The sequence below is a fragment of the Molossus molossus genome, unplaced genomic scaffold (genome assembly GCF_014108415.1).
Source record: "Molossus molossus isolate mMolMol1 unplaced genomic scaffold, mMolMol1.p scaffold_m16_p_1, whole genome shotgun sequence".
NCBI lineage: Eukaryota > Metazoa > Chordata > Mammalia > Chiroptera > Molossidae > Molossus > Molossus molossus.
The window spans coordinates 227,399,850-227,423,687 of record NW_023425344.1 but is presented as its reverse complement, the minus strand read 5'-3'; the positions used below and the strand labels follow the sequence as shown (position 1 = coordinate 227,423,687).

Below are 23,838 nucleotides of genomic sequence, written 5' to 3'. Positions count from 1 at the left end.
CTTTTCTAAAAGCTGGCATTGGGTTGGTGTCTGAAACCAGACAAACCGGGAGGGAATCCTAGTGTAGCCCACGTTGCAATGAGCCTTCCTTTCCTCATCTGCTACGTGATGAAATAATAGTACTTTCTTCATAAGACTATTGTGAGGACTCAATGAGAAAATGTCTGCCAAACACTAAGCACAGTGCCTGGTACATTTTAAGCACTCAAGAAATAGCCACTGGTAAATGAAGTAGCAGCAAGGATCCCCTCCCATCACAGGGTAATGGGGCTGGTTATCTACTTTGTCCTGAAGGGGGGGGTAGCAAGAAGAGTATAATTATCTCTATCTTCAGACGAGAAAATAGAAGCCAAGTGTAGCTGAGAACTGAGCTCAGTTTGCAGGAGACAGAAACATTCGTGCTCATGGGAGGAGACAGCACAAGCGATCCAGGGCAGGGTGGCTGAGAGTTCTGGGGGGGATGCCAGGCCACGGTGTCTGAGGTGGAGAGGTCTTGGCAGCCTCTGTGGGCCTTGAAAACCTCATGTAGAAGGGAGCTGGGGCCTCTTTACACAGCCTGTATCTTCCAAACTGCAGGTAAAGCTACACAGTTTGGGGGTCCCAGCTGCCCAGTGTCTGAACAAGGACATCCCAGCCCCTGAGCTGCTCCCATCTGGAAAGCTGGGGCCCAATCAACCTTCCTTCAGCTGTTCTGCCCACTGATTAACCAGGAAATGTGTTATTTGTTCTGAGCAGGAGAACAAGCTCTCCTGGGGAGAGGAATTCAGGGCTGGAGGTCCAGTCACTTTCAAGGGAGAAAAATCCCTGGAATTCTGTTGGGAGTCTGGGTCTCAGCAAAGGGAACAGAAATGTGGTCCTTACTTTTGGTCCTTATTTACCAAATTAGTTCAGGTTCTGGTAGCCTTCTGGCTGCCAGCATCATTCCAGCGGGACATGGGAAAGCAATTAGGTTGCCCTGGAGGCCCAGCAGACTACCATCCCCTCTCGTGGTGTACATGTCCTGGCAAACCTTTCCCCACTGGAATCTTCTTATCAAGCCCTTGGGACTCTCTCTGCAAGGCTTTCCAGAGGTGATTTCCCTTCCAGACCCAACAGATGGGTGAGTAGGCTTAGCAGCATTCTGTGCCGATTAGGAGGAAGCTGGGGTCAGGGGGAAGGGGGTGGCACATGGTGAGTCAGGGGGCACGTGGGAGATAGTTAGCCCCTCTTCTTTTGCTGGGCAGGAGGGTACAGGGGAAAAGAATGTTCTTTTTAAAAAAAAATTTTTTTTAATTGATTTTAGAGAGAGAGGAAAGAGAGGGAGAGAGAAGCATCAATCTGAGAGACATTGACAGGCTGTCTCCTGCACGCATCCTACTGGGGATCAAGCGAACTTTTGGTGCACCTCACGATACTCTACCAACCAAGCCACACTGGCCAGGGTGGAACAGAAAGTTCTTATAACTCCATGTCCCCAGGGACTTGAGTTGTGGGCCAGCAGGAAGGCAAGAGGGCTTTGCATAATGTGGAGTTGAGGTATTTAGGGGTGACAGTGCCAGAGATGGTTGGGAAAGATACCACTTCAGTGTGAGGAGAGCTACTGAGTCACAAGCTTAAGGGGAAGGCAAGATGGTACAGTCTTAAAAGCCTGGGCTCAGATGAATCCTGCATCTGCTTCTTAGCTAGTCCTAGCCTCAGTTTCTTCCTTTGTAGAGGTGAAAACCATGATGCATAAAGGGGTCAATTTATGTAGCATGCTTAATGCAGTGCTTGAAGCATAGTTAGTAGACTCTACATTTTGGCAGCTTAAAAAAAGAAAGAAAGACCTCAAGTGTTTATGGGATTGGAGATTCTGAGAGCGGTATCAACAGACCCCAATATTTACAGGGAAAAGGAGTGATGGGCAGTAAGTGGGAGACAGGACAAGAGGGTGGTGCTGGGATGGGAGGAGTAGGAGATGCCAGTCTTTAGGGTAAATTAGCCAGGTTGTGGGCTCCCAGAAGAACAGGGTGGGAATTTCCAAGGACCATTTGTACTCACCGAGGAGTAGGAGGGGCGCCTAGCGGTGTGGGAAGCGTGTCTGCCTGAGGGTTTTGGCTGGGACGAGGCGGTGAGAGGCTGAATGGGCGCAGACTTCCAGAAGTGCAGACGGAGGAGACGGAGCAGTAATAACGACTTGGACACACGGGAGGAAAAAATAGCTCAGGGACGAAGATGACGCCAAGGTTTCTGGCCTTGGGAGGCTCATGGGGATCTGAGGTGAGCGCTGAGGGATGAAGAGGGGAGCTCCTGCAGGAACTGGCGGTGGTGGGGGAGAAAGGGAGTGGAGAACTAAGGAGCTGGGTGGATAACAGGGAAGGAGAGAAAGTGTGGAGCCCAGGCTTTCCCATAGCTGTGAAGAAGCAACGTCTCAGGGAGAGAACTGAGCATTCTGGGAATCGAGATGACATTTATCCCCAAACACAAGGCACAGAATTCAAGGAGATCCTATGGCCATCCCTTGGGACCGTAAGCACATGCACTTGGACCAGTAACTAACTTCAGGAACTCAGTTTTTCTGTCTTAAAATGGGTCTAAATGATACAGTCCTCCTGACTTCATGGGATTATTCTGTCATTCATTCAGTTAGCCATCCATTGAACCCGTATTTCTTGGCTGTCTATTAGAGTCAGGCACTGTTCTAGGTTCTGGGGAAACAGTGGTGATCCCGGCAGACAAGATATCAATTCCTTTAGAGTTATTATTGTGGCTTGGTAAATCAGGCAATAATGATTTTTTTCCCCCAGTTGTTGAACAGGATCTTTCCTGTGGTCTTGAATTTTTGCTGAAGCCACAAGGGTAGAACAATAACAACTAAAGATCCTCACATTCCGAAGAGAAGTACTACACACTTTACTAACAGCAGAACAAGTTCAACAGCTATCAAGCCACATCCCTCAATACCAGTCTATGAATGAAAGGGACTGAAGAAAGTGTTGAGGTGGAGAGGTAGAGAACTGTTGGATTAGTAGGCAGGACTGAGATTTCCCGGGACGGTACTCCCCAGTGCAAACCATATAAAGGAGGCTCCAAGAGAACCCGTCAGAGAGATTGGGGGCCTTCAAGAAGGGGAAACTAGTATGACTCCCCATAACTCTCCCTCCACTGATGCTGGCTGAGTTACTGGAAGCTGCAAGTACCCCAAAGTACTAAAACACAGCAAGAAAGTTCTTGGGAGAACCCAACATATGTCTTGAGGAACTGGGGATGAACATAAGTGAAGAGACTTGTGGGCACTTCCTGTCTGGAGAATTCTGACTGTGAAGCCTGGATGGAGTGGATTCTATGGCAGGATGAGAAACAGCCAACTCACCATTGGTTTGCTGGCATGGATGGAAAAGTCTGTGACGGGAAGAGGATATGGGGTCTGCAAGAGGTTGGCCAGAAAGTGTTTTGCTACATCAGTGCAGGGTGGCGGTCTTGCAGGGAGCCTCCCAAGAATCCATAAATGTGCCCATGCAAGAGTCAGCATGTGGTACCTACCAGCCAAGAGAACCTGTCACATAAGACTTTACCAGCTTTCCTCTAACACCTCACCCCTGACCCTGACACAGAAAAGCCACTGCAGAAAAGAACGGTCAGATAAACAGACCACACTCCACTCTCTCCACTACATGATCTCAAGCCAGGGGACAGTCCCATGGGGGAGTATTGAATTGGATTCATGATGGATTAAATTGGATAAGGGTTTGATTTGGACAGGACCAGACTTTTAATGCCTGAAAATTGGTCTTAATTATAGAAATAAAACGATTCTTGAGGCTGATAGGGAAGGGTAAGCCAAAGAGTCTGAGATTAAGGATGGTGAAAGGAATTTCACCATAATATGGTTGAAGGCAATGAGGGGAGAAAAATACAGCTGTTTCCTGATTATCCTTATGATCCGATGTCTTCAGGTTCAGCCCATCCAATAAACTCATTATACAAGTAAAGGAATAAATATGATGATTTCAACTAGTCATTACAGTCATGATGTGTCAGAAGGTGATGATTGGGAGTGGGAGGGCTGCTTTAGATTGGGGAGGTCAGGGATGGCCACTCCAGGAGGTGATGCTTGAGCAGAGAGGAGAAGTGATGAGGGGCTGGTCCTGTAAACACGTGTGCTCCAAGGACAGGGAAGTGGGCATGAACTTGGCTTGTTTGAGGAGCAAAGAGGAAGCCGATGCAGCTGCAGTGCAGTGGTGAGTGCCCCTACCAGAGGTGAGACAAATGTGATAGGGCCAGTCACGCAGGGCTTTGTAGGTCAAGGTCGGGAGTTGAGGGTGTGTTCCAACATTAGGCAGTAACGATGCCTGTACCTTGTGTAGTGTGGGAAGTTGCAAACTGGTGCCCCCCTGACTACTCTAGGAAACATTAGGCTAAAGAAATGCACCAGGGACAGCCTGGGTTGCCAGGCTTTTAAGACAGGGGGCCATGGGTATGAATGATGAGCTGATTGCTGGAGGTACTCAGATGGGTGGCAACTGGCATTCTTACACTCTTGTCCCCTCATTGCCAACACAAGATGTGAGCACCAAATCAATCAGAGGCAAATTAAATCCCCCTTGGGTGAAATTCCTGAGGGAGTGATGGACTTCTGAGCCCAAGTCGGAAGCCAGGATTTCATTCCCCTCTTGGACACACGCTGTCTTCTTGAATCACTTTATTCCAAATCTACCCTCCGTGATAAGGAGAAAACATTTTCTGGGATTGGTCATCAGGCTCGACCCTGACTCAACAGGAAGGGGACAAGAACAGCCAAGGCGGCTGGCAGCGGCTGGTCGCTCTGCAAGTTGCAGAACGGCCACGGACGCGGCCAACTCCACTAGAGGGCGCCCCGGCCCCAGGCGACCTTCCAGCGCTCTCTCTACAACGCGACCTTCCAAAGCTCCCCCGCGTTGTCCCAGCGCTAGCCTGCACCGGTGCGGACGCCCCCAGCAGCCGGGGCGAGAAGCGAAGGGAACCGACGTCGGTCCCTAGGGTCCTGTCTCTGTCACGCCGTTCTTGGTCCCTCTCCCGGACTCCTTCAGACCTCCGAGGCTGCAGCCTTGGTCATCCATCTCAGTTTGTCTCTGAGATCAGGGGCAGGAGACAAATTCGGGACAGGTCAGCAGTTTGATCTTGCTCAGGACAGGAGAAAGGTGGCTCCGGTGCCGCTGTTCCAGCAGGAGGCATTTCCCGTACCGGCCCCTTGGGTCAGCCCTGCTCCAACCCCAGCTACTCATGGGTTAACCCCCCTCGCCGCCCGCTCGCTTCCCGGTGCCAAAGTGGGTGTTGCTGGAATTCCTCTCTCCCTCTCCCGTAATGAGGGGGCTGAGCTGTCCCTCCGAGGAGGGGGCATGATGTGGATAAAAGAGACGAAAAAACAGGGAGAGGTTTCCAAAAATAAAAACCTTCCAGTTCCCCCTCGGAAGGCTACAGTGACGCGGGGAAGGCGAGAAGGTGCAGCAGCGGTGCGCACCCAGCTGGAGACCCAGCGCAGACACCAGGCGCAGGGCGCGCAGCCCCGGGCTGCCCCGCCGCCAGCCCTTACCCCGGGGAGAGCCTGGCCTGAAGTCTGTCTCGGGGCCCCTAGACGAGGAGAAGCGGGCCGCCAAGAGGGGACCCAAGCGCAGCCTGCAGGCGGCACGGGTAACGGACTACCAGCCTCCGGACTGGTCCCGCGCGCAACGTTCTCCAGTGGCCCCCAGCGTCATGAGGCCACCTACCGCAGCCTCCTACCCCGGGTGCCCCCTGTGGAACTCCTGGAGGAGATTCCTGCCGCTCACCCTGGCTCTCTTCGTGTGCATGGGTCATGCTCAGAGGGACCCAGTGGGACGATACGAGCAGGCTGGCAGGGACGCAAGTAGGCTGTGGCGTCCCGGGGGCAGCCATCCCGCAGCGGCTGCAGCCAAGGTGTATAGTCTGTTCTTGGAGCAGCACGCGCCCGTCCCGGGATCGCCGCCCGCGGAGCGGGCCCAACCCGGCTTGGGGAGCCCCAGGAGGCCCGCCGAGACCGAGGCCAGGAGGCCGTCCCGAGCGCAACAGCCGCGGCGAGTCCGGCCACCTGCGCAGACCTGGAGAAGCAGTCCCTGGGGCCAGCAGCAGCCCGCACCCCGGGCACGGGCCGCCCCAGCTCTCCCGCGCTTTGGGACCCTGCAGAGACCGCGGACTGCGCCCCCAACCCTGCCGCGAGGGCGGCTCACAGGGTGAGCACTGGAGGGGAAAGCATGGGGGCTGGGGAACGAAGGCTGGGGTTGGGCACGCATTCCTGGGGCGATGTGCAGGCGAGAAGAGAGGGTGCCGGGGCTCTGCTCTTCGTCCCTCTGGCCTCGGCACTGCGGGGAAACAGCACGGACCCGGGGCTTGAAGATCTGACCCACGTTCAAAAAGTTGAGGGGAAAGAGAAACACCATCCTCAGCCTTTCGTACCAGCTTGCCGAGACCCGACATAAAGTCCTTTCCTAATGCGCCTGTACATACGCCCGCCCGCCCTCAGCTAACCTGTGCTGCCGGGTTCGGGTTCGAGAGGGAGCTGGGAGGGAGCAGCAGGGTGGGCATTCCAGGCCTTCAGCCCCAGGGGAGGTTGAGCAGGCGCAGAGCGCGGATGGGTGGAGGATATCGGGGGCTCCAGAGTGAGAAGACAGATGCATCTCTGGGAAGGGGATTGGCAGCGAAATCGGCGCATGGGTACAAAAGTTTGGTTTGGGCGCAGGTTGGCCTGGGTACACGAATGGTTAGACTTGGAAATGGGCGTTGGCTTGGGGGCACTTTGGGCAGGAAGCCTCTGGTGTGGCTGCAGCACAGTGGTTACGTGGGGGAGGGGGTTCGTGTGTCCACCTGTGCAGCTAAGTGTCAGCGCGACTCAGCCACTTTACAGAGCTAAGATTCTTCGCAACCTTGCGATTTACTTTTTCCCCTCTCCCCAGGCACCACCCACTGCCCGCCGGGGGGCGCCCTCGCAGCATGGGGAGGCTCTTCAGTCAGGGATCATCCTGGCTGCCAGGCGCTTGGCATTGCCTGAGTGTGTCAGGTGTCTCCAGAACGGAAGGCAGGAAAGCCTTGGCCAGTGCAGGGCTGGGTGGGGGCACCATTGGGAGGCTGGGAAGAAACCTGGTAGCCCTCTTGGCCTGGGTCCAATTTAGCAGTTGGGTTTAGTCCTGGTGCACAGCAGGAAGGGCTTGTACCCCCAGCTCTACCGTTTTCAGGGCCTTTGCACTGGCTGTTTTCCTTGGCAGCAGCACTCTTCCTCCACGCTTGAGCAGGACTCACTGGCTGCTTTCAGATCTCTGCTCTACTCCTGCCCCACCCACTCTCTCCCTTCACCCTGCGCTATGTTTCTTCATAGCGAGTATTCTCATGTGACATATTATGCATCTGTTTCTGTGTTTATGGTCTGGTCTCTCAGTCTATGCGAATGTAAGTTCTATGAAAACAGAGGCTTAGTTTTGTTCATGGCTGTGTTACCATTGCCTGGAAGTGCCACATAATATGCAGTGCTCCTGAACTATCAGTTGAATGAATGAATGAACTCCCTGCTGCCCACAGGAGGCCCAGCTTAAAATAGGCAGAGAGTAGACCCATGCACTGCCAAGTGGTTTACACACAGAATCAGCCAACAGTTGTTAATGGAGCACCTACCATGTTTCATCCCCCCTACCCCGACCTGTGCAAGTGAATACATGCTTCCTAAGAGCAAGCGTGGGGAGCATGGAATAGGGGATGGGTCCCAGAGACAAAGGCATTGTTCCTGCCAGGAGAGCGACTCAATTACTTATAACAGAGTGGGAGAAATGAACAGATAGGTACCAGTGAATGTGCTTTTTAGTACCAGAAGCTTCATGTTGAATATAAAGGAGTGGGACAATTATGGCTGGGGAGCTCAGAGGACAAGGAGGCCCTGTGAGCTGGAGCCCCTGGCACTCAGTGGGTAACATGTGGGGAAGCAGAGGGGAGGTGGCAGGAGTGGGGCCTAGAGGTGCACCACTGCCCAAGGACAAGGGCTTCTCACTGTTGGCACTGGCCTAGAGGCAGGACTACACCTGTGTGTAGTGGAGCCGTGGGGGTGGGGCTGGAAGCATAGGTTAGGCCAGATCATGGAGGCATTTATGTAAGCATTTAGGTGAGGGTAGGGGGAGAGCGAGATAGCACAGGGTAGGGGTAGGAGGGTACACTATTAGAAATCATGAAATGAGATAGTGATGAGCAAAGCAGATTGTCACCACAATAAGGCTCACAGATGTGTACAGGTGTGTAAGAACTTGGGCTGGGTGCCATCCACAGGCACCTGCTGTATGCAGGTGCACATAGAATATCACATGGTGGGTTTGGCTCCTTCCCCAGATTATTTTCTGCTGCTTTGATAAAGGGTGAGTTCCTCTGGTGCTCCAAGTGATCTGGGGAGGGGTTGAGGGCAGTCTTGTTAATGGGCTTTCTCTACCCAGGTCCATTCTGGCTAGTGACTCCTGGCCAGGCTGACCTCTTTGGCAATTGCCTCGTGGGTTCCTTAGGGCCAGGGACCAAGTGCCACCTGCTGGTGAAGCTTGGAATAGCATTACTACTGCTGGGGATCATTCATTCATTCATTCATTCACTCATTCATTCAACAAGTATTTGGAAGCCTTCCTACATGCCAGGCACTGTGCCAGATGGTGGTGATACAACGGTGGCCAACACAGCTTTGCCATAGTGAAGATTTATCGCACACAACAAACCAGAGCAAACACAATTCCTGTACTAATGAAATTACAGTCTACAGGGGACTTTTGAAGTCATTGTTTCTCAATATTCAGGGTTTCTTGAACTAGCCTCAAGGCATACCACTTTCATAATATTTTCCTCTTTTATCTCTTGCTCTATTATTTTTCTTTAAATTTATATACTGTTAAAATAACAGAATTTTGTGTTTTATTTATTTTAAAATATTTTATATTATGAAGTTTGGTACAAACACACAAAAAGGTATTGGATACAATATAACTCACAATTCAGCTTTATCAAACCTTAATATTTTGGCACATTTTGCTGCTGATTTTTTTTGTTGTTGTTGTTAAAATTTTCTCTATAGCCCTGGTCGGTTTGTCTCAGCAGTTGGAGCGTTGGCCTGAGAACCAGAGTTCTGGGTTTGGTTCCCGCTAAGGGCATGTACCAAAAAAAATAATAATTTTCTCTATAAATTTGCTTTCATCTGTATCCTAAATTTACTTATTATTCCAATGTATGTTTTCATACTATTACTACAGATGCATGCACCCATAAAATGGCAATTTGTTTTGCATATTTTAAACATAGGTGATGCCATGCTGTATTATCCTTCTACAAGTTGCTTCCCCCCTACTCATTAGATTTTTGAGATTTAACCATGTTCATACAATTAGCCCAAGTTTATTCATTTGAACTGTTGTGTATTATTCCACTGTCTAAATATACCACAGTTTATGTCTCCATCCTCCTGCTTTGGGACATTTAGATGAGTTACACTATTTTTGCTATTACAAACAGTGCTTGACTCATTTTCCTACGTAAGTAAATTCATTTTCAAGGAAACTTTGCATCACTATCATAAGTTGAAAATAGTACCACTTGTCATGAAGAGAAGATAACTGCAGAAAAACGGAAGTGAAAACAAAATGTTCTCATATTCTAGCCAGACACCATTATCTGAAGCAGCTCCGTCCTGTGGTGTGTTCCCCCTATTGAGAACAGGGACTGGCTAGTGTTGGGGGAAGGACCTGGCTTGCAGACTCAACCTCAGACAGATTTAATCACTGGTCTAATCGGGCTAGAAAATCATTGACATGGGAATCAGTTTCTCACCATGCGACGCAGAATTGTCGATGGCTGTGATTGTGGAAACCTAAAACCCGCTTCCCTGCTCTCAGTGTCGCTCATCCACTTTTTGGGAAACACTTGATTAAGTGAAACAAAGAAGTATGGGATGTATTGCACATGTCAGGCACTGTGGTAGACTTTAGAGGCACAAAGAGGAGTAAGAAAGGACCCTCAGGTAGCCAAATAGAGACCCAGACAACCAGCATCCTGAGACAATCAGTACTAAAAGATCACAGGACGTGGAGAAGGGGGAAGGCTGGGTAGGTGTCAAGGAGGTTTTACGCAAAGGAGGTAACATTTGATTTGGAAGTCTTGGAGTGCAAAGGATTTTAATTGCCAAAGAAGAGAAGGAAGGCATTCTAGCCAGGGAACAGCTTAAACAAAGGCATCAAAATGTGACCATAGAGAGTGCAATTGGCAGATGACAAACTTTGTACCCTTGGAGAATCACAGCCTTGGTTGTGGATGGTCATGGAAACAAGGGAGGGGTAATGGAGACAATTAGACTGCAGAGGCAGGTGGGGGCCTGGGTTAGCTTTGTAGAGGCCAATGGAGAGTGACTGGAGGTTTTAAACAAAGGATTTGTATGATCAGATTTGTCCCAGGTGGGACAGCAATTGTCCCAAGCTGTTAGCCAGTAATGCCGCATATTGGGCTGTGTTTGCTGAGTGGTCTCACCTGGAAGGTTGGGCTCAGATGATCCATAAGTGGGACCTTCCATGGAGTTAGAACCACTGAGTCATATACCCCAGCTAGTCAGTCTCATTTGCTCTCACCAGTTGGGCAGAGCCCACTGAATGATCATCTCCCAGCTGGCCACCTCCCTGGGCCTCTACCCAAGACTCTAATACTGGCCTAAAAAGGCCCCACAGAGGCCCTCATTGAGAATCTGCGTCCCTCCTGAATACCCTTTCAGTCCCAAGCTGCTCCCTCCATCCCCACCGTCTGGCAGCCTTTGATTCTGGCCAGTCCTCACTGTGGCCCTGCTGGCCCTAAGGGCTCCACCATGGGCAGGCAAGGGAGGCCCAATGGCTGCCCTCCTACAGGCAGCTGAAAAGCCATGCTGAGGTCATCTGAGATGACAGTTGACTCAGGCGGCCTCCTTGGGCAGGGCTCCATGCCATGACCACCCAGCCAAGCAGGCCCCTCAGTTCATGCTATCTGGGCTCCCCCAGGCCCTAGTTGTTCGAAAACTCCCAGGGAACACAGTCTAATTCCTTTCAAAGACTTCCCAGGCCTCTAAGAGGTCTTTACGCCACCATAAAGCTAGTGACTTACAAATCGGTGGGTAGCTTTCCCCTTCCACCAGGGTACACATTCAGAAACCCTGGGTATGAGAACCAGCCCCTTCCCCAGAACCCGGAGCTTGGACTCTGATGGGGAGGAGGCCATCACGGAACCAGGAGGCTCTGAGGCGGCCCAAATGGCACAGCCCTTGGCTGGGGGAACATTCTGGGAGCTCCCTGGGAGGTTGGGCCAAAGGGCCAGGAATGAGCCTCAGCTTTTTCAAGCGGCAGGAATTTATTTCGAATGTTTTGTAAGGTTCCAAAACCGCACAAGCTTTGGGGTCCACTCAAATGTTAAACAAATTCCTAAGTGGGACCAGATGTTTGCCATGCTGGCCACAGAGGTCACAGGGATGGTCCCCTGACTCTCCGTCTGTACCTCTGCCACCACACTCACCGAGTTTCAGTGGGTGCTCGGTAGACAATCCCTGATGCTAATGGGATCCACGAAGCCAGAACCAGGCCCAGCCTGAGCCAAGGAGTCCGGCCCCCAGAGGTCTTCTCCAGAAAGAGCCCTTCTAGGGAAGTCACCCAAGTCCACGTATTTGGGTCTGTAGCTCGAGTGTCAAGGCCTATGACACCTGCTGGTACTGCAAGGGACCTCACCAGATACCTGAAAGCAAAGTTTGGATGAGTTGGGTGAGTGCCCCTGCAGGTAGTACAGGTCACTGTTTCCTGTGGGTGCCCTCAGCTCCAGCACCAAAGAGTAGCTGGGAGAAGGACTGGGTCCCATCCAGTTCCATCAGCCTGCCCAAGTTCAAACAGAGCTCTCGTTATAGAGAGACAGCTTAACCCAAGTCCTCAGCTCTGTCTTCCTACCACCTTGCCAGCTCAGAGCCCTGCTTCACTAGAAATTCTAGAGCCCAGTGCTCAGTCTCACTGGGCACAAGCCTGCCCGAGGGCTAAGGCTCCTCCCAGTGTGCATTTGTTAGCAGGTGATGCCTGTGTGTGTCCTAAAGACAGTTTGATGTGTGTCTTCCACCTCCCCCTGGACTGTCAGCATTTGTTGGACAAGGACGGTGGTGCTTATTTTTTGGTGAGAGGCAATGTAGAGTTGGAGCAGGACTTAGAGTTGGACCAGCTCAGGTTTGAATCCAGCTCTGGCTCTCACTTACTGTTTAGCCTTGGCAAGTGACTGAACTCCTCTGAACTTGCTTTTTGATCATCTTCATGATCACTGTCATCATCGTCCCAGTGGGCTCTGTATTGTACAGATGAAGAGAGTGAGGCTTCCCAATGACATGCAGAGAATGGCAGTCAGGACTCAATATTAGATCTGCAGGATCCCAAAGTGCTGCCCCAGGCCAGGTGGCCTCCCTAGATAAGGGGGACAGTCGGCACAGCCTGACAGTGTTCTGTAGAGGGCAGGACCCTCAGAGGGGAGAGGTGAATAGTCCTTCTCTGAGCATCCTTATACCTGACTCCATTTTGGTGGCTCCACAGGAGGAACGTCTGCGGGGGGAAGTGCTGCCCGGGATGGACAACGGCAAACAGCACCAACCACTGTATCAAACGTGAGTGCCTCCTCCCCATCCACCCTCTCCTCCTCTCTCCTTCGAAGGGGGCTGGACATGGGGACCTGGAGCAGAAGTGTCTTCCCCAGTCTGCTTCCTGAGGATGCAGCTCCTCTCCGGAGTACAGGCAATGTGCCCTGGAAGGAGGAGATTATAAAACGCCCCCAACTGAAAACAACTTCTGAAATAAAAGCCCCATGTTTTTAAAGCTTCCTGCGTTCCCTTCCTGCGGTCCCACTGTGTGGGTGGCTCACTCGCTGTGCCTGCAGCGTCCCGTAGGCGTCCACACCCCCCGGGGTCTGTAGAATGTGGCTGGCCCCAGAGCCTCTGCCACGCATGTCTCCAGGGCACCATTCACTGTGTGTGCTATGGGAACCCACCCTTGGTCCTGGCCTCTGTCAGGCGTCCTGCCAGGATGGTCAGATGAGGCTCTGATCCCGTGTCTGGAGCAGCCTTCCTTTGGACTGCTCTGAAGCCCGGCAGGCTGGCCAAGATGAGAGAAAAGAGAATAATCATCTTAGTTATGTGGAAACCAAGGAGCGAGGCAGGAGGAGCCAGGGGCTCTGTGCCCAGGCCTCTGCTGGTGTCGGAGGCAGTAACAAGGACGAGAGCCAATACCCACGCAGTACGCACTTTGAGCAAGGTGCGCTTACATTCCGTGGGGCAGGCAGTACCACTATCCATTTGGCAGATGAGGAAACTAAGGCACAGACAGAGCACTTTCTGAAGGTTACATGACCCGGAAATGGCAGTATTTGAACTCATGCAACCTGACTCCAGGGTCCCCTTTCTTAATCACTATACCTTCCTGCCACATATCCTACCTTACTTTCTGGGCCTCACTTTATATATCTGTGAACCGGGGATGAGTGTACTACTCCTGCCATTATTACCACTACTACCCCATCACTGCCACTACCATTACTACCACCACCACCATTACTACCATTACTACTACTGTCGTTACAACCACTACTACCTCGTCACCACTACTACCTCATCACTGCTACTACCATTACTACCACCACCACCATTACTACCATTACTACTACTGCCGTTACTACTACTACTACCTCGTCACCACTACTACCTCATCACTGCTACTACCCCATCACTGCTACTACCATCACGGCTACTACCATTACTGATACTACCACTACTACTACCCCATCACTGCTACTAACATTACTACGACTACCCTATCACTGCCACTCCCATTACTACTGCCACCACCACTACTGTAGTTACTACTACTACCTCATCACTACTACTACCTCATCACAGCTACTACCATCACTGCTACTGCCATTACTACTACTACACCATCACCGCCACTACCATTGCTATTACTACCATTACAACTACCACCACCACCACTACCATTACTACCACCACCACCACTACTACCACCACTACTACCCCATCACTGCCGCTACCATTACAACTACCACCACCACCACTACCATTACTACCACCACCACCACTACTACCACCACTACTACCCCATCACTGCCACTACCATTACTACTACCACCACCACTACTGCAGTTACTACTACTACCTCATCACGGCTACTACCATCACTGCTACTACCATTACTGATACTACCACTACTACTACCCCATCACTGCTACTACCATCACGGCTACTACCATTACTGATACTACCACTACTACTACCCCATCACTGCTACTAACATTACTACCACCACCGCCACTACTGTAGTTACTACTACTACCTCATCACTACTACTACCTCATCACGGCTACTACCATCACTGCTACTGCCATTACTACTACTACACCATCACCGCCACTACCATTGCTATTACTACCATTACAACTACCACCACCACCACTACCATTACTACCACCACCACCACTACTACCACCACTACTACCCCATCACTGCTGCTACCATTAGTATTGCTACTACCACGACTACTACTACCATTACTACCACCACTGCTACTACTAACACCACCACTGCCATTACTACTACTACTATTGTCCCATCACTGCCACTACCATCGCTATTACTACCATTACTACTAGCACTACCACTACCACTACCCTGTCACTGCCACTATCATCACTATTACTGCCATTACTACTACCACCACTACTACCATTACTATTACTGCTACCTCATCATTGCCACTACCATTACTATTACTACCATTACTACTACCACCATTACTATTACTACTACCACCACTACTACCATTACTACTACCCCACCACTGCCACTACCATTACTATTACTACCATGACTACTACTGCTGCCACTACTACTACCATTACTACTGTTGTTACTACTACCTCATCACTGCTACTACCATTACTACTACTACCTAATTACTACTACCTCATCGCTGCTACCACCATTACTACTACCTCATCACTGCTACCACCATTACTACTACTACCTAATTACTACTACCTCATCGCTGCTACCACCATTACTACTACCTCATCACTGCTACTACCATTACTACTACTACTGCTACCACTACTGCTGCTGCTGCTACTACTACACTAATAGCTAATAGCTGAGTAGTCACTATGTTCCCAACACTGTGCTAAGCTCTTCACATACATTATCTTAGTTAAGCCTCTTAGTACTCCTATAACATGAGTATTTAATGATCAGCCCCACTTAAAGACAAGGAAACCGAGGCTCAGGTTAGGTGGGAACATGCCCCCGGATCCTCTGCCCAGTGCTGGAGCGAGGGCTGGGTCCAGGCAGTCTGACTCCAGAGCCCCACGCTCTTCTCCACGGGGCTTGGTTCCCTCCCAACACCAACTGCGGCCGGGCCCCTGGAGTCTAGAATCCCCAGGTAATAACAGATATGGAGGTTTCAGGAAACCCCTTGGATGTTTCTCTCTCACATCCAGGGCCTCTCTTGAGCTCTTGGCAGCTCCTCAGTCTGTCCCCAGGAACTCCACAGCTGTCCCTCCTGGAGCTGCCACTACCCTTAGCCAGAACCTAAGCCTGGCTGCCACGCCTCAACTCACCAGCACCCATTTCTGCCCAAGGACAAGCCCCCAGGCCCTGTGCAGTGTGTTCCGAGCCCTGATGGAGGCCCTCATCTCTGGTTCTGATGCCTCCTAAGATGGAATGAGACAGGGACGAGATGGGATGAGACAGGGACGAGATGGGGACGAGACGGGGACGAGATGGTGACGAGACGGGGACGAGATGGGATGAGACGGGGACGAGATGGGATGAGACGAGGACGAGACGGGGACGAGACGGGGACGAGACGGGACGAGACGGGGACGAGACGGGGACGAGACGGGACGAGACGGGGACGAGACGGGGACGAGATGGGACGAGACGGGGACGAGATGGGACGAGACGGGGACGAGATGGGATGAGACGGGGACGAGACGGGGACGAGAGGGGACGAGACGGGGACGAGAATGGTACGAGACGGGGACGGAGCCGAGACGGGGTACGAGATGGGACGAGACGGGAACGAGATGGGGATGACGAATGGGACGAGACTGGGACGAGACGGGGACGAGATGGATGAGACGGGGACGAGGATGGGGACTGAGACTGGGACGAGATGGGACGAGCCAGGGACGCGAGCTGGTGGACGTAGATTCGGACGAGATGCGGAGAGACGAAGGACTGAGCCTGGGGCCGATGCCTGGGACGAGGATGGGACGAGACGGGACGAGACTGGGACGAGACGGGACGAGATGGACTGAGACAGTGACGAGATGGACTGAGACTGGGACGAGACGGGGACGAGATGGACGAGACGGGGACGAGATGGGACGATACGGGGACGAAGAGAGATGGGACGAGACGGGGACGAGATGGGAGGAGACGAGGACAAGACGGGGACGAGATGGGACCCCCGAGACTGGGGACGCGACTGGGACGAGACGGGACCAATGACTGGGACGAGACGGGGACGAGACGGGGACGAGACGGGGACGAGATGGGACGAGATGGGACGAGACGGGGACGAGATGGGGACGAGACGGGGACGAGAGGGGACGAGATGGGACGAGATGGGACGAGACGGGGACGAGATGGGACGAGATGGGGACGAGATGGGACGAGATGGGGACGAGATGGGATGAGACGAGGACAAGACGGGGACGAGATGGGACGAGACGGGGACGAGATGGGACGAGACGGGGACGAGACGGGGACGAGATGGGATGAGACGGGGACGAGATGGGGACGAGACGGGGACGAGATGGGACGAGACGGGGACGAGACGGGGACGAGACGGGGACGAGACGGGGACGAGATGGGATGAGACGGGGACGAGATGGGGACGAGATGGGACGAGACGGGGACGAGATGGGACGAGACGGGGACGAGATGGGACGAGACGGGGACGAGACAGGGACGAGATGGAACGAGATGGGACGAGACGGGGACGAGATGGGACGAGACGGGGACGAGATGGGACGAGACGGGGACGAGATGGGACGAGACGGGTACGAGATGGGACGAGACGGGGACGAGACGGGGACGAGATGGGACGAGACGGGGACGAGATGGGACGAGACGGGGACGAGACGGGGATGAGATGGGACGAGATGGGACGAGACGGGGACGAGTTGGGACGAGACGGGGACGAGATGGGACGAGATGGGGACGAGATGGGACGAGATGGGACGAGATGGGACGAGATGGGGACGAGACGGGGACGAGACGGGGACGAGATGGGATGAGACGGGGACGAGATGAGGACGAGATGGGACGAGACGGGGACGAGATGGGACGAGACGGGGACGAGATGGGAAGAGACGGGGACGAGATGGGACGAGACGGGGACGAGACGGGGACGAGACGGGGACGAGACGGGGACGAGATGGGATGAGACGGGGACGAGATGAGGATGAGATGGGACGAGACGGGGACGAGATGGGACGAGACGGGGACGAGATGGGACGAGACGGGGACGAGATGGGACGAGATGGGGACGAGACGGGGACGAGACGGGGACGAGATGGAACGAGATGGGGACGAGATGGGGATGAGATGGGACGAGATGGGACGAGACGGGGACGAGATGGGGATGAGATGGGACGAGATGGGACGAGACGGGGACGAGATGGGACGAGACGGGGACGAGATGGGGACGAGATGGGACGAGACGGGGATGAGACGGGGACGAGATGGGATGAGACGGGGACGAGATGGGCCGCCTCCACTCCTGTGGGGATGGGGGTGCTAGCTCGACAAGCTCTTGGTTCTGTCTCAGACCTATGGCCTTGACCTCTCCCAGTCAAATGAGTAGGCTCAGGTAGAATTTGGGGCCTCTCTAAGTATCTCCAGATAAAGAAATCAACATCCCAAAGTCAAAAACACAGCAAAGCAGAATGTCTGCCTGGAAATTCTCCTCCTCAGGGCCCCTGGATTAGTGTGGGCTCTCAGAGGGCAGGTCCTTTGTGGCTAGGGGAAGAGTGAGGGGGATGCCTCATCATTTTGAAGGCGAAGACAGTGAGCCTTGCCCAGCCGGTGTGGCTCAGTGGATTGAGCGTCATCCCGCCCTGGCCAGTTTGGCTCAGCGGTTAGAGCGTCGGCCTGCAGTCCGGAGAGACCCGGGTTCGGTTCCCGCTGAGGGCACGTACTTCGGTTGCAGTTTGTCCCCGGCCCTGGTTGGTCGTGCAGGTGGCGGCCACTCGATGTGTCCCTTCACATCGATGTTTCTCTCTCTCTTTCCCTCCCACTCTATCTGTACGAAAGATGGAAAGATATCCTCGGGTGAGGATAAAAAAACAAAACAAAAACAAAAACAAAACAAAAAAAAAACTGAGTATTTGCCCTGGCCAGTTTGGCTCAGCGGTTAGAGCGTCGGCCTGCGGTCCGGAGAGACCTGGGTGCGGTTCCCGCTAAGGGCACATACTTCGGTTGCAGTTTGTCCCCGGCCCTGGAGCGTCATCCCGTGGACTGAGAGGTCCTGGTTCGGGTCCCAGTCAGGAGGCAGCTAATCGATGTTTCTCTCTCCCATCAATGTTTCTCTCTCTCTCCCCCTTCCTCTTTCTCTAAAAAATCAATGAAAATATATTAAGAGGGGAAAAAAGCCTCAGAGAAGTCGTGACTAGCTCAAGGTCACACACCTCATCACGGAAGGATCTGAGACTCAAAATCAGTGACTCCCCTGGACAGAGAAGCCAGAGATGTGGGCAGTCAGGTAGTTTTATGCTCAGCAGAAGCTCTGGTATTTTTTAAAGCACCCTAGGTGATTCTAGCCAGAGCTGAAGACACTGAGCAGAGTTTGGGATCAATCATAGAAAGATCTGCTTTGGAGGAGTCCTACTCAAATTTGAGTGGTCCCCTGAATCCTCTGGGATCTTATTCGAGTGCAGATTCTGATTCAGAACATCTGAGGCGGGGCCGGGGAGTCTGTGCTTCTAACAAGTTCCCAGGGGCTGCTGCTGCTGCTGCCGGTCCAGGGACCACACTTTGAGCAGCAGGGCCTTGGGAGAGTCCGGAGGCCTTGGAGGAGACTTGGGGTTGGAGATGGGGAGGAGGGCTGGAAAGTTCTAGCCAGCGTAGCAGAGAGTGTTGCTGAGTTTTGAGTTGAAGTTGGAGCAGGGTGGCTTCAGCGGGGGTGGGCTTCTCACCAGCTGCCCGAGAGGTCTGGGCATGGGCCTCGCTCTGGCCCTCCAGCCCCGAAGTTCTCAGTTTCCTAACTTGCACGTGATTTTCCAGCATCAATCTCTGCCAAACTGGAGTTTCGACATTGGAAACTCGAAGTTGGGTGAGTCTGCAGATTGTCAGAACCAAGGAGTGTGTACACCCTCATGCCCCAGCAGGGGGCTGCTGCAGCTCGCTGCCAATACCCACTCCACGCGGGCCGGGGAGGTGCTCGGCCCCGTGACTGCCCTCCCAGGCCCTCTCACCCCGCTGCTCCCCTGGCTGCCCCCTGACCCGGGCGCACAGGCTGGCACGCTCCTGGGGGAACTGCCCGGGGCGTCAGCCTTTCCCACTCGAAGTGGGCCTGCCCACTGAAGGTCTGTGTTCTGATTAGCTGGGCCCTGTCCTGTTTGCTTGTTGTTGTTTCTCTGCTAATGAGCCTAACAAGAACCACGTGGGCAATGGGGCGTTGGCTCTGGGTGGCTGAGTCCTGCGCTCTGTAGAATGTAGGGCTCTTGGCTCCACAACCAGTCATCTGGCTCTCCTGCCTCCCCCACTGGTTTGTGGGCTCCCTCTCTGCTCCCCACAGCTGCCCCTCTGGCTGTCGCCGAGACTGCCGGTGCTGGGAATGCTCATGACTCTGTCCTAGAACTTGCACACATGTGGGGTGACTCTTCGGCCAGCAGGAGAGGAGGGCTGACAAGGACGGGTGTGTGACATCCTCCCACTGCCAAGGATGGAGTCTAGCTGCAGAACCATGTGGAGACTCAGTCTTTCCCCTGGTGTCTCCCAGATACCTGGGGTCCAACCCACTGCCCGCGCACAGGGAGTGATGGCCCAAGCCCCGTGGGGCACCCCCTGGAACCCTCTTGCCTCCGCTCACAGAATCCTAGGTTGCTGTCACATACCAGCCATCTCCCTGGCCGGCCCCAGCCTTCACCCCTGCCCAGTCACTGGACCTCCGGGAGCCACTGTATCTGCAGGTGGACATTTCTGGAGCCACAGCTCCTCCCTCCACCTTGGCCGAGACTTGAGCTGGGTCCTCTCTCCTTCTCTCATCTTGGTATCTGCTTGACCTTCTGTGGCTTTGTCAGCTCTGTCATGCGATTTCTGTGTTTATGTATTTGTGGAGGCGGAGGACTGGGGCCTGCCCGGCCCACTCAGCTGAGGGGAAGGACTGTAGAGTGTGGGGTGAAGGGGTCCTGTGTATAATAAGGACTTTTGGAAGACTGTCCAGGCTGACTCACCCTCCTCACCACCCCAACACACACACACACACACACACACACACACACACACACACATACACACAATGGGAAGAGGATTTGAAGAATTCGGAATTCTTTAAATTCTCATTTTATCTCAGCCTAGCTGTACAGGGACCAGGGCTGTTCTGGGGAGGGCAGAGGGAGTCCCTGCTGATGAGAAGGGGGCTAGGTGGATTTTTCCCTCCAACCCCCCAGCAGTAACATTTAAGGTTAAGAGTATGTGCTTTGAATTCTGGTGCCAGATCCAAGCAGTGGTGGGCTTGAATCCCAGCTCTGCGTCCTCCGGCAAGTGACTGGCCCTCTTTTGCCAAAAAGCCTCATCCATTCAGTGGGTATAATCATTTGTATAGAGTTGTTTTGGAGAAGAGTAATGATGATAATACTCTGTAGCTCTTACTGTGGGTCAGGACTTTATATTATTAATTTTTAATCCTCACAACAATCCTATAAACTAGATTTGATCTGTATTCCCATTTACACACGAGGTTAACTATTTGTCCCAGTCTTGCAGCTGGGAATCAGCAGAGCTTGGAAGTTTAGCTGTTGTTTTAATCTAGATCCAGGAGACTGTGCTGCCTGCCAGGGTTTAAATGCCGGCTTCACCACTTAACTGCGTGACTACGGGCGAGATGCTCAAGCTCTCTGTGCCTCGGTTTCCTCTCCTGTAAAATGTGACTATTATTAGTGTCTGGCTCACCAAGTTGTAAGGAACGAATGAGATAACTCACGATAAATGTTCAGTTCAAGGCCTGGCATGTTCTGTGTGCTCTGTGTTTAGCCTTGGTGTTGAGAACAGGGACTTGTCTCCTGGCCCCCAGCATGCCGCTCAGGAGCAAGTGTTCACTGGACACAAAGTAAGATCAATGAATGTGTACTGAATAATACAGGGCCTTGCCCTGGTCTGTGCTGGGATGAGCCCTTCGTGGCCCCAGGTCTATCAGCCCTTCCAGAGAACTCCCCACAGTGCTCAGGAGACCCTCAGGGGGCCCGGGGGTGGCCTGGGCATTTGCTCCTGTCTTCTTGGTCCAGAACCTCTGCGTGGCTTTCATTCTGGTCACATCTCAGTGCTACAAGGACCCCTACCCTCCTGACCTGAGCTTCCTCTTGACTTTCCTGAGGGAGCTTCCTTGGTCACCCATCCCAGCCCTGTAATGACCTCATCCTAAAGGTTAAGAGCCCCAACTTTGGATCCGGACTCCCTGGGTTCAAACCCTTGCTCCATCACTTACTAGCATGCTGATCTCAGGCAACTGCTTGGCCACCCTTCCCCATATGTCAAATGGGAAGGAGAATCATATTTATAGTAGCTGTAAGAAGGGAGAAAAGAGATACATGTAAAGAAGTTAACCCAGGACCTCGTAATGGTAACTGCTGAGCAAACGTTCAGGAAAAGGGTCAGGGCAGGGGGGTGATTTGCAGGTTCTTCACTGACTGGTTGGAACCACCAGGAGCCAGAATGGTGGAGAGGAAGGTGGGAGGAGGCTAAGGGAATAATCACAGGACCTCAGTGAGGCCCAGCTAACATGAAAGGTGCAGTTCCAGCGAGAGACCGTCCATCTCTCCCCCTACCCCTGGTGAACATGTGCATCTCCTGCAGGTCTACTCTAGAAGATGTTTTTACCCAGAAGCCTCCTGGAACTGAGTGCTGTGTTCTGTCAACAGCGCAGCGCTGGCCCTCTCTACCGACTCCGCACACATTTGTTAAGGGCCTAAGTGGGTGACTGATCACAGGGTGACCTGGTAGTTTCCTTCTGCCACCCCAGCTGCCTCTTCTCACCTCCTTGGCTGGTTTCTCCTTTTCTACCCAGCATGTTAATGTTGGGCTGCTCCAGGACTTTCCCCAGATCTTCCAAATCCCCACACAAAGAGGGGGCCATGGGAGCCAAGCCAAGCATTATCTGCTCCCCATTACTGAGCACCAGTAGGCACCATGCCAAACAATTAACATACAACAATAATAGTGCAAAGCGCTCTCGGTGCCAGGGACCACGCTAAACACTTCAAACCCCTTCATCCTGTGAGAGGACATCAAGTCACACTCTGTCCCGGCCCCTCCTGCGTCTCTGCTGCTGCTTCCCCTCTACCCAACAACTGAACGTGGCTTCCCAGAACTGAATCCTGGGTCCTCTGCTTGGCTTTCTCGCTGCGCTGCTCCTGGAATGATCTAATGCATTCCCATGGATGTAAACATCGTCTCTGGACTGACGACGCCCAGATTTATATATATCTTCAGCCAGACCTCTCCTCCGACCTCCAGACTCCTTCGTCCCACTGCCTACTCGACATCTGCTCTTGATGCCTCCCAGACATCCCCACCCCAACTTGTCCAAAATGAACTTGTGGTTTCCCTCCCTCTGAGCCAACTCCCCTGGCAGGTCTAACCCACCCTCTAAAAGGCATCCCCATCTACCTGAATGCTCAAGCCAGACACCTGGGGGCCCTCGGAGACACCTTCCTCTCCCTCAAGCGTTGCATCTAATCTGTCATGAGCCCTGTTTGTGTTCCTGCCTAAATCCCTGGGGAACCTGCCTGTCTCTCCCTGCTTCCCCCGCTGCCTCCAGTCCAGGCTCCAGCACCCACTCCTGGGCGACGGCAGCCACGAGCTGACTGCTCGCCCCCTGCCCCCTCACCCTCTGGCTCTTTCTCCATAAATTAGATCATAACACACCCCTGTCCAAACCTTCCTGCTGTGGCGTATCAGCCTTGTCTCTCGGCACTCACCCCGCGCTCACCGGGTCCAGCCTGGATCTGAGTGCTACCTCAGGGCTGTTGCACGTGCTGCTCCCTTGGTTCGCTTTTCCTCCTCTCTTTATGAGGCTGGCTCCTTGTCACCCTTCTCGTCTCCATTTCAAGTTCCCCTCCTCAGAGGAGCTCCCCCTAACCACTCAGTCTAGAGCTGCCCCCCACCAGCCCGGCCGTTCTAGACCTCATCCCCTCCACTGTTTCCACCGTAGCTCACATCCCGATTCCTGTCCTTCTGCTTGCTTGTTCACTTGCTTTGTGACAGTCTAAGTTGAGAGGTCCATCAAAAAAGAGGACAGTGCCTGTCTTGCTTACCATCTGAGGCAAATAGGAAATATCGGGTGCATGACCATTTTCTAGATGAGTACACTGAGGCTCACAGAGGTGGAGAGACTTGCCCAGGGCCCCGTGGTTGGAGTTCAAATGCAGGTCTTCGACAGCAAGGCCGCTCTCTCCCACACACTTCTGCCCGGGCCTTGGCTGTGCAGCAGGTGGGAATGGTGCCCTGCCCTCCGACCTCCCTGGGCCCGGGCATGGAGCCGGTGCTGCTGTGGAAGGGCTTGGGTGGCTTCACGTCAGCCACGGAGTCTCATGTCCCATCCTACC

The 23,838-nt window shown here is 53.2% G+C and overlaps 1 protein-coding gene and 1 long non-coding RNA gene across 2 annotated transcripts in view; one reads left to right on the top strand and one right to left on the bottom strand.

The window, feature by feature from the left end:
• Positions 1 to 4,431: 4,431 nt before the first annotated feature.
• The window catches only part of LTBP2 (latent transforming growth factor beta binding protein 2), a 101,006-nt gene continuing 81,599 nt past the window's right edge, over positions 4,432 to 23,838 (top strand). The window contains exons 1-5 of the mRNA XM_036251259.1: positions 4,432 to 4,462; positions 5,573 to 5,842; positions 6,052 to 6,185; positions 6,906 to 7,009; positions 12,537 to 12,607. Of these exons, the coding sequence (XP_036107152.1) occupies positions 4,432 to 4,462; positions 5,573 to 5,842; positions 6,052 to 6,185; positions 6,906 to 7,009; positions 12,537 to 12,607 (610 nt within the window). The remainder of the gene's footprint in view (positions 4,463 to 5,572; positions 5,843 to 6,051; positions 6,186 to 6,905; positions 7,010 to 12,536; positions 12,608 to 23,838) is intronic.
• On the bottom strand, positions 20,590 to 23,818 carry LOC118625505. The gene is made up of 3 exons (XR_004958693.1): positions 23,548 to 23,818; positions 21,720 to 21,797; positions 20,590 to 21,152 (listed from the first exon to the last, which is right to left on the bottom strand). It is a non-coding gene; the product is annotated as an uncharacterized LOC118625505 (long non-coding RNA).